Below are 10,727 nucleotides of genomic sequence, written 5' to 3'. Positions count from 1 at the left end.
TTTCCAGATTGGGTAGAAAGTCTTGTTTATCTTTGTTTCCTTATTTTCTTGGATCCGACCTTTCTGTAGTTAACTGCGAACAAGATTCAATCTGGACAGTTTATATTGACAATCAATGCTTCAGATTTGTTGAATCTTTTATCGATCAAAGATTGAAAAGAAATATGCACCATTAAAAATATTATCCGATGGTTACAATCACTTGGACTGTACCTCTCCAAACTTGTTAAACTGTAGACAAGCCAGATTCTTTTTCATTTTGTTTCCTATTTCGACGAGGATTGGAGGAGCCTTGGAGGAAAATCTAGTGCCTTTGTTGGGTATCTAGGGGTGCGTGCTACCCTTCAAAAGGGCAGACCGTGCTACCCCCGTGAGTGGGGGTCCACTCCCATTTCACCCGATAATCAAAAATATTCACGTTGTAGAGCTCGTCGAGGTGAATAAATATGCAGAAAGTCAGCTCGATCGAATATCATTAAGTACCTCATCGAAACACTTTTTTTATCTTTAAACAATAGATTCGAAATACTAGATCAAATCCATTGGAACCCATCATCTCTGTGTAATATCTTTTTGCACTTAATAATATTTGATCAAGCTGAAATTTCGAATATTTGTTTTATATGATGAGCTCTACAAGGTGAACATTTTCTATCATCGGAGTAAGACCGAAGCAGGCGCCCGCTCGTGGGGGGAATTACGGTGCTGCCGTTTTGAACTTTTGAGGGGCAGCATGCACCCCAGATCCCTTTGTTGGAGTAAAAGATCCATTTGTGTTCGAATCCTTTGTTGGAGTAAAAGATCTATTTTGAATCGGTGGGTGTGTTTGAGTCGCCAGAATCAGACAAGGGAGATATTGAGGTTCGCAGTACACGACTTTTTTTCCAGCGTTGGCGTCAGTGATACGTTTGTGACTGAGATTTGTACTGAATGAAACAAACCCAATATGTAGTACGATTTGTTTTGTGACTGAGATTTGTTTTTGGGTCGAGTTCTTCATAGATTGTTGTTTTTGGGTCGAGTTTGTGATTGAGATTTCTACTGATCAAAGACGGATGAGGAGGGCCAAATTGGTCAAAAACTTAGGGGCTCGTTTGGATGAAGTATTAGGTTTGGAGGTATTATACAAGAAGGGGGGTTGGATAGTACGGGGTATTATGTAAAAAAGGTGGGTCCACATTGATGTGACAGGGAGATTAAATAATACATGGTTTGGATGAGATATAAAATGGAGGGATAAAATTGTTTTGTAGTTAAATGAAAGAGAGAGGATGTATTATAAGGGGGGATTCCATATAGCCGGCTCCCATCCTAGCCATGTGTAAGCTCCCCTCAGGGGGTATTAGGGAGGATTATGGAGCAGGGGTATTAAGTTATCCACCATAGTTTTGGACTTCCCAAACCACGCCATATACACGGGCCGACGTATTAGGAGGGGGATATCATAATCTCCCTTCACATCGCTGCATCCAAACAGACCCTAGGAGATAAAGCCAGACTAATTATGTCCACCTCAAACCCCATCCAAAAATATTCCCCCTAAGGGCCCGTTTGGACATGAACAAAAAATTGGGGGTATTAATTAATAAGGGGATAAGATAGTATGGGGTGACCCATATTGATGTGATATTTATGGAGGAGAGATTGAATAGTAGGTTGTTTGGATGAGGTATAAGAGAAGGGAAATTAAATAATATTTGGTTTGGATGAAAGATTAATATGGGGTATAAGGAAGGATGAATGATATACAAAGCTGTCAAATGACCATTTTGTCCTTGTGCAGTCCCTAAATTAATTTATGTATTACTCCCTCCGTGTATTACTCCCTCCGTTCCTTATTTTGTGTCCAGTATTCAATTTTGGGTTGTCCTTTAATAAGTGTTCATTTTGTAAAGTTAATGGGTAAAAATTGGTGCATTGTCTATTTTGTCCTTAAAAATAGATTTCATTTTGAAAAGTAAGAGAGTAAAAGTGTAATGATGATGGATAAGTAAGGAAAGTGGAGGAAAAAGTTGATGTGAAAGGTATAATGATGATGTCTTTTTAATAAGTTGGAGTTACGAAGCAGAACACTTAAAAAGGGACGGACGGTGTACGTTTTATATGTATAATTGCAAATTTAAATATTCTTTCACAATTTAAGTCGTAATATTTAGGCTCTGTTCCAGAACATCTTCTTAAAAAAAATAAGTACGTATTTCATATTTTCAAACTAAAAAATAATGTAAATGAAAAATAATTTTTTAATTTTTTTTGCACCGTATAAAAGATCTCGATAAGATCTATTAAATAAGATCCATATTGGTAGGAAAATTATTTGCGTAAATACATTATTTTTGAGCTTAAAATTGTCTTCTTAAAAAATAAGTACTTATATTGTGTTCCGGAACGGGACCTTATTTCTACTAACAAATTAACGAATTTAGTATTATTATTAAATAATTTTTTATAAAATTTGGTTTTTTTAAAAAAATTAAGTATTTCAAATTTCAATCTATTTGAACCGGTGAAAAGATTTTAGTTTTCTGATCATTTTATCCTAAATGGTCATAATTAAATTTTGACTCTAATGCTCTCGTTGATTAGCCCTAAGAAAGTCGTAGAATCAAATACCTCTTAGAGTTAATCAACGAGAGCCATATAGTCAAAATTTAATTATGACCATTAGGATAAAATGATCAAAAAACTAAAATCTTTCCACCGGTTCAAACGGATTGAAATTTGGAATACTTAATTTTTCAACATCTTTAAACAGTTTATATATTAAAAAATATGGTTAAAAAAATTAATAATTCTAAATTTCAATTCGTTTGAACAGGTGAAAAGATTTTAATTTTGTGATCATTTTATCCTAAATGATCATAATTAAATTTTAATTCGAGGGCTCTCGTTGATTAGCCCTAAGAAAATCGTAGAATCAAATATCTTTTAGGGCTAATCAACGAGAGCCATAGAGTCAAAATTTAATTATGACCATTTAGGATAAAATGATCAGAAAACTAAGATCTTCGCACCGGTTTAAACGGATTAAAAATTGAAACAATTATTTTTTTACACCGTTTATATATTAAAAAATATAGTTAAAAATTAAGTGTTCCAATTTTCAATCTGTTTGAACCTGTACGAAGATCTTATGATTTTGGGTAGAATGGAGAGTAGAAGTTGGTTGAATCAGGTGGATGGAGAAAGGGGATAACAAGGGGTATTTTTGTCCACAAAATATCCCTCCATAGCCGGATTATTTTTGGGGACCTCAAGAGGAGCTCAAAATTAATCCCGGACAATCTTTTAAACCGGTGAAAACGAAGAGAGGGTTAAAAATAACAGGGGAAGAGAATTGGAATGCCAAGCAAGGGAAAAGGAGGGGATCCCTCTGCATATACCCCATCTTATTTTTTCCCTCTCATTTTTACTCCATCCAAACAGGCCTTAAGCCAGATAAAAGGAGAGAAATATGGAGGGGGATTTTTGACAGCCAAACCCAGCAAAAACAATCACATCAAGCCCTCATCTACCCGGAAAAAGTAGGGGTGTTGCTAATATTAAAAAGTCTAGTTTGATTTGTAGATTTTCGCAGATTAAAACCTATGAGATTAACAGTCTTGATATTGTTAGTCCCTAAACTATTTCTCTTGGATTAATTTCATATAGTATAATTCTACGGGATCCCATGTTTGATTCGGATGAGATTACACATGGGATAAGAAATAGTTTTTTTTTAAAGCAATTTAAAAAAAATAACTAAAAAGTGAATTATTTTTTTTTGAAAAAAATAGTTTTCCAAAAATATTTAATGGAAAAAGTTTTATTACGAATTTTTTGGAAAGAGATATTTTTTGACAAAAACTACTTTCTGAAAAACATTTTTTGAAAAATAGTCTTTGAATTTAGTTTGTTTTGCAATAAGAGTTTTGAAAACACATTTTTTGAAAAAAAACTAGCTATGTGGGGGCGTTGCAACAAAAATTTGAGTCCAACTATTGGAAAGCGAGTAGTGGGGTACCGAAAATGTACATGTGCCATGGGAGCCACTTTTGGGTCTCACACAAATAAATCGTAAAGTGTGTGCAGTACATCAAACAATAAAATGACCCACAAAAGTTTATAAATGAGGCCAAAAAAATTCATAAAATGAGTAACGAAAATTTGTAAAGGGGATGTGTACTGAATATTTTTCTCTCTTTTTTTGGGCGAATCCTTAATGTCAGTACTATTTTTATAGCAAAATGACCAAAGTTTATTATTTTTTGGGCTGTATGAACAAGATAACCAAGAAAAGTTAAAAAGAAAATGGGAGATTTGGAGCCAATTTTACAAGAAAAGTTCAATGGAAAAAAGTAATGACAAACAGTCACCAAGACGTTAAAAAAAAATGGTCACCAAGAACATTTTTTTGGAATATTTTTTAAGGAATTTTTTGTGAATAATTTTTTTCCTCGCCTACTACGAGCGACAGATATGGACGATTCCTGACCGCTATTTAGGTTGACTTTTCCTTAAAAAGCCAATTTTTTGTTGCCTTTATTAAAATAATATGAGTTTGTTACTTTTGCGTCAAACTTGTTTGGATTATTGACTTTCTAGGCTTTTTCTTGAATTTTTTCGAAAAAGTTTGGGTTTGGATAGTAATTTTTTACTTTTCCGAGATCACTAATTTACAAAAGTTTGGTATAAAATTAAAAAATACTCCGTACAATTTGTTTTGAATAAAAACAAAACAAAAACCCAATGACTTTTTCTTAAGAAAACTTATTAAAAGCCTTATCTTCCAGATTTAGGTGAATTGTCGGCTTAAGTAGGATTAACCCTGGTTAGTGAAAAGATTATCTCGAAGGAGCAATTAGGGTGTAATTGATGAGGAGGTAATTTAATTCTCTTTTGAACCAGACCCTACACCGCCACACGTGCCGTAGCAACGGTACAACGCAGTTCCAGTTGAACAAGGGGGAGCGCCAACAAATTAGGTGTGCAAACACTCTCTCTCTCTCTCTCTCTCTCCGCGACGTTTAAGTCGCGCGGTTCTGAATGTATTGTTCAAACTACACCGTCCTCTCTTTCTCTCTCTCTCTCTCTCTCTCTCTACATGTATTGTTCGAACTAGGGTTTTATGTTTCCTTAGAACTAAAATATGGAAATCCCTGTGTGCTAGCTGCAGTTCTGAATCGTCATTACACATACACACGAACAGAACCTTCAAGCCTCGATTCAGCGAAGAAGACCGGTGATTCGTCTCTCGATCGAACCTTCAAGCCTCGACTCAGCATCTCCATCTATCATCGACTATCTAATCACCATCTTTGCAGACCCATCGATTCAGGTAAACACATGAACAGAACATTTATTCGCCTGTACCCGATGTCGTCCCCATGGTTTCCCAACGATGTCCTCAAATACTGCATCGTACCCGGTACGGCAGACCGTAATGGGCCGTACGGTACGGTACGCGTAGCAGTTGTACACATACGGCGACTTTTTCCGGCGTATCTGTGCTTCATAGGTTGTTGGTTTTTGCTGTATGAATTTTTCCTAATATCTAAGCCTACAACAAAAATTCAAATCAAGTGGGCAACGTTATGAATGTAGGTATGGAGCAACACCGCGAATTGGGATTTTCCAGGTTTGATTTATTTCATCTCGAGGGCTAGGGCTCTCTCTTCCCTTGAAAGTCTATTCCGTATTTTGATTTCTGAACTTCCGAATTGGGTTTCAGTTGGTAACTGGTTGGATTTTGATTTAATGTCAAACGCTGGGCCTTTCTCTCCCTGCCTGATTCTATTCAGTTATGTGATTCTTCTTGTTGAATGTTTGTTTATTTTTGTTTTGTTTGCTGTACACCAAATTTGGCTAGGAGTTATGATTGTTTTTTGTTAATAATGATGGGTTTTTGGTGACGATATGTTCCAGAGTTTTGGTTTCGTTGTCACATACCTCTCATTGTTTTGTTTAATGTGGAAATTTTTTAGTCAACGATGGTCCTTCACCTCTTCCTCGTCATATTTTTGCTCTCTGATGAAGGATGGATCTAGAATATGTTGGACGGATCTACTAAAGTTAGTGGATAACCAAATAAACATGAGTAAATATCACTTAAATTCTGTTAAACCTCATACAAATAACACTCTTGACATTGAGGGAAAGTCACTTAAAAAATGTGCTTGTCCATTTACATATGAACCTAGTAAATGAAATATAGAAGGGAAAATAAAAGGATGGCAGAACTTCGATTAATAAATATCATGTATCGTTGGAACTTAGGTTTGACATTCCTAATTGTCCTGACTTCTAGTTTACTTTTAACATTTGTGGTTATTTATGCTGATTATGTCACTTCCACTTCTAAAATTTGACAGATTTATATTTTGGCCTGTAGTCTACATTTTGTCTTTTATTTCCTCACATGGAAGTTATTTTTTCCCGTGTTCATTGCGTCCATTCTTTTTTAGTGTGCTTTGAAGTTTGACAGATTCATTTGAAGTTTTGTTGATCTAGGCATGGTTTCGGTCCTTCAGATAGCACACATCTTTGTCGAATGGATTAGAGAGAACATAAGAGCTCTTAGGACGTGTTGCGCCTAAATACTTGGCGCTCGTCGAAACTAAAATTACATTCCTTGGAATTAACGTAAACTGCAAAATCACTGCTTTAAGACTTCTGTGATCTATCCCATGCAGGGCCAAGGTATTGGAAAGGCTCTTGTTGAAAAGCTCATAAGGGTTATTTTACGAAGGGTCATTGACAGTAACTCTTTGCAGATAGTCAAGGTATAGCCACCATTGTTGCATTTTTGGAGTCTTGATTGGATGATAGTCGGGGTCCTATATGTTTTAATATCAGAACAATTATCTATCTCGTTCTTCAGGAGATTCTGAAGCTGTGTATCATAATGTTTTTTCCTATTAATGTGGCAACTTAAGCTTGTATAAACTTCATTGATAAATAGCACAAGAAATGTCCATGTCAACTCTGGTTCCCTTGTTGCACAGTTCCTCATCATGATAATTTTGATTTCTCCTGCTTTGTTTTTCACTTGGTTCTGTACAATGTCATTGCATTTGTGGAATTCTATCGGAATCTGGTTTTTGAACCTGACCTAGAGGGCATCAAAGGGATGTTTTGGTATCCGATGTATTAGTTGATACTCCAAGGCGAGGAAAGATTTGTTAATTATAACGTTGGACGATTTATCTTGCATGATCAGACAGATGGTGGCGGTGGTTGATAGATCCTGTATGAAGCTCCTGCAAAGGACGGTGAAGCTAACGCCGCTCTTCTTGACTACATCATCTCTGTAAGTCCTTCTACCCAATCTTTAATTCTGTACTTGTAACCGATCTGGTTTTATATTTTTATGCATGTTAGTACTTTCCTGACTAAAGTAGCATTGAGGATTTGGAAGAGAATACATTAAACTTCGGTAGGAAATTTGACAAATTAAGAGAAAATTTGTAAATGTATTTGATAGGGAATTGGGATTTCCACTCTGCATTTTGGTTGTCATATTCTATGTGTCATTATGACGTGAAATATAGGTACCAGGTTATGCAGTTTGGTCTTTAGTACTCCTAGACATCGTAGTAGTTTCATGGTCATGTTTTGGTTTGGGTGAGGTATCCTCGTCCACAAAGGACAAAATGTCTAGGAGAAGTTTCTCTAAGAAATGGAAAATCCCAATCAGTGCAAAAGTTTACACTATGGGAGAGCTTCAATCAGCAACAAATAATTTAAGTGAGGAGAACTTCCTTGGAGAGGGATCTCTTGGTTCTGTTTACAAAGCAGATCTTCCCAATGTGCAGGTAAGAATTCAAAACTTACATCTCCCTTCCAAGCTATAAAAAGAGATGTAGAATTTATTGGAATTTCTCTCTCTCTCTCTCTCTCTCTCTCTCAATATCTTACCTGTAGATAATATCAATACAGTAGCGCTGGCTCACAAAGAAGAAGAACAATTCTTGGAAGTGATTTGGAATGCAGCCCGGTTGAGACACCCGAACATTGTGACACTTCTAGGTTACTGTTTAGAGCACAGACAACATCTACTTGTTTATGAGTATGTCAGAAATCTGACTCTAGATGATGCTTTACACTCTGATGTATTTATGACTCTCTCTTGGGGCCAACGTCTCAGAATTGCTCTTGGCGTAGCACGAGCTTTGGAGTAAGTTGATGCAACCAAAGATACCCATAGATAATGTAGAGAGAGAAACTCCCAAATGGGATACAAAAGAGACTAGCTCTTGATAATATTTGTTCAAAATGATAAAAAGTTCCAAAAGAAAGGACTCCAACAACTATATATATAGACTCAATACAAAAGACATAAATACCCTTCCTACATTCTACATCATACTCCCCTACTAAAAGAAACTTGTCCTCAAGTTACGGTAGTGTCCTCCGGCAAATAGGGCACCAAGTGTTGCACATTGAATGTGTTGGAGATGCTCAAGTGAGAGGGTAAGCGGACTTGATAAGCGTTGTCATTGATCTTCCGCAAGACTTCACAAGGACCCACTTTCCGATCGTTCAGCTTCATGTAAGCACCATGAGGATGCCTATCCTTGCTCAAGATAACCCAAACAAGATCCCCTTCTTTGAACAAAACCTCCCTTTTGTGTGCATCAACGGCCGCCTTATACTTCGCATTAGACTTCTCAATGTTGAGCTTAACTTGAGAGTGGATATTCTTCATAAACGTAGCCATATCTTCCGCCTTGGAGTGTCCCCTCTTAGGGATTGGCAAAGGAATGAGGTCAACCACACTAGAAGGTTTCAACCCGTAAATCGCTTCAAATGGGGAAGTGTGGATGGTGCGGTTTAGAGAAGAATTGTAAGCAAACTCCGCCAAAGGAAGAATTCCATCCCAACTTTTTGGATGTTCACCAACTAAGCATCGCAACAAATTCCCAAGACTCCGGTTTACCACTTCCGTTTGACCATCGGTTTGAGGGTGAAAAGAAGTACCAAAGCATAAGTTGGTGACAATCTTCCTCCACAAGGTCCTCCAAAAGTGGGCAAGAAACTTAGCATCTCTATCGGAGACAATAGAAATAGGGACGCCATGCAACTTGTAGACCTCCTTGAAATAGAGATTGGCAATGTTAGTCGCATCCATTGTCTTCTTACAAGGAATAAAATGAGCCATTTTTGAAAACCGATCCACTACCACCATGATAGAATCACTCCGCTTTTGCGTAGGAGGAAGCCCCAAGACAAAATCCATACTCACGCATTTCCAAGGACTTTCTGGCACCGGTAAAGGCAAATACAATCCTGCATTAGTGGCTGTTCCCTCACTCCGTTGGCAAGTTTGGCACCTTTGCACATAGCCCCCCACATCTTTACTCATTCCCGGCCAATAGTATGCATCTTGAAGCAATGCTAGAGTCTTATCCTTGCCAAAATGACCCAACTTGTGACTTTCAGCCAACAATTGCTCCCTTAAAGAGCATGTAGGGACACACAATTTAAGTTCTTTGAAGAGAAATCCATCCTTCAACATGAAACATGGATCGACAACCTTATTACCCCTTTGCAAAGCATCGAATATCTTACTAAAATAAGGATCTTCGGCATAGAAAGTGCGAAATTCTTCAAACCCAACAACCTTGTTCTTCATTTCCACCAAGAGAGCCACTCTTCTACTCAAACCATCGGCCACTTTGTTGAGAATCCCCAATTTGTGCCTCAAAGAGAACGTGAATTGTTGTAGATAAGCCACCCACTTGGCATGCCGTTTATTGAGGTGTTGTTGGCTATTGATGTACTTAAGAGCTTCATGATCGGTGTTGAGGACAAATTCCTTGTAGGCAAGGTAGTAACTCCAATGCTTGATGGCTTGGACAATGGCATAGAATTCCAAGTCATAAGTAGAGTACTTAAGTTTAGCACCGTTCAACTTCTCGCTAAAGAAAGCAATAGGTTGACCACCTTGGCTTAAGACTCCACCAATTCCCACTCCCGAAGCATCACAATCAAGTCCAAAAGTTTTGTCAAAGTCGGGTAAGACCAAGATAAGAGCTTCCGTAAGCTTGGACTTCAACAATTTAAAACTCTTGGCGGCTTCTTGGGACCATATAAACACCCTTTGCTTGAGGCAATCGGTAAGAGGAGCCGCGATACTACTAAAGTTGGCAATGAACCTCCGATAGAAGGTAGCTAACCCATGAAAACTCCTCACTTCATGAACACTTGTAGGCGTTGGCCATTCCACAATGGCCTTAATCTTGTCTTCATCCATGTGAACCCCCTTTGAAGACACAACATACCCCAAAAATACCACCTTATCAACATCAAAATTACACTTCTTCAAGTTCCCATAAAACTTCTCTTTTCTCAAGATTTCAAACACTTGTTGGAGGTGGGATGAGTGATCTTCAAAACACCGACTATACACCAATATATCATCAAAGTACACAACTACACATATACCCAAGAGAGGTTGAAGCATTTGAGTCATTACCCGCATAAAAGTGCTTGGAGCATTGGTAAGACCAAAAGGCATCACAAGCCATTCAAAGAGGCCATGAGGGGTCTTGAAAGCCGTTTTCCATTCATCTCCCGGGCGAACTTGAATTTGATGATAACCACTTCTTAGATCAATCTTTGAGAAGACCTTTGAACCGGCAAGGCAATCCAACATATCATCTAGCCTTGGAATGGGAAAGCGGTACTTGATAGTGATCTTGTTGATAGCTCTACTATCCACACACATCCTCCACGAACCATCCTTC

At 37.6% G+C, this 10,727-nt stretch overlaps 2 protein-coding genes across 2 annotated transcripts in view; both read left to right on the top strand.

Moving 5' to 3' along the window:
- Nucleotides 1-4,989: 4,989 nt before the first annotated feature.
- Nucleotides 4,990-6,761, top strand: LOC131332444 (uncharacterized). The gene is made up of 3 exons (XM_058366666.1): nt 4,990-5,317; nt 5,584-5,617; nt 6,672-6,761. Exons 1-3 carry the CDS (start codon nt 5,026-5,028, stop codon nt 6,709-6,711), a joined length of 366 nt encoding a protein of 121 aa, XP_058222649.1. The 5' UTR covers nt 4,990-5,025; the 3' UTR covers nt 6,712-6,761.
- Nucleotides 6,762-6,894: 133 nt separating this feature from the next.
- Nucleotides 6,895-10,727, top strand: part of LOC131332443 (receptor-like kinase LIP2) — a 32,332-nt gene continuing 28,499 nt past the window's right edge. Inside the window, exon 1 of the mRNA XM_058366662.1 lies at nt 6,895-7,288. The gene's annotated coding sequence lies outside the window, so the exon portion shown is untranslated. The remainder of the gene's footprint in view (nt 7,289-10,727) is intronic.

Source organism: Rhododendron vialii, chromosome 7a (assembly GCF_030253575.1).
Source record: "Rhododendron vialii isolate Sample 1 chromosome 7a, ASM3025357v1".
Taxonomy (NCBI): Eukaryota; Viridiplantae; Streptophyta; class Magnoliopsida; order Ericales; family Ericaceae; genus Rhododendron; species Rhododendron vialii.
Note: the sequence above shows the minus strand (reverse complement) of the source record. Positions and strands in the feature narration are given on the sequence as shown.

Excerpts from the sequence above, each read along its gene's own strand:
- LOC131332444 (XM_058366666.1), top strand. The coding sequence starts at position 5,026 with ATGTATTGTTCAAACTACACCGTCCTCTCTTTCTCTCTCTCTCTCTCT. Across the intron at positions 5,318-5,583 it reads TTGCAGACCCATCGATTCAG|GTATGGAGCAACACCGCGAA; the intron begins GTAAACACATGA and ends TTATGAATGTAG. Across the intron at positions 5,618-6,671 it reads CGCGAATTGGGATTTTCCAG|GGCCAAGGTATTGGAAAGGC; the intron begins GTTTGATTTATT and ends TATCCCATGCAG.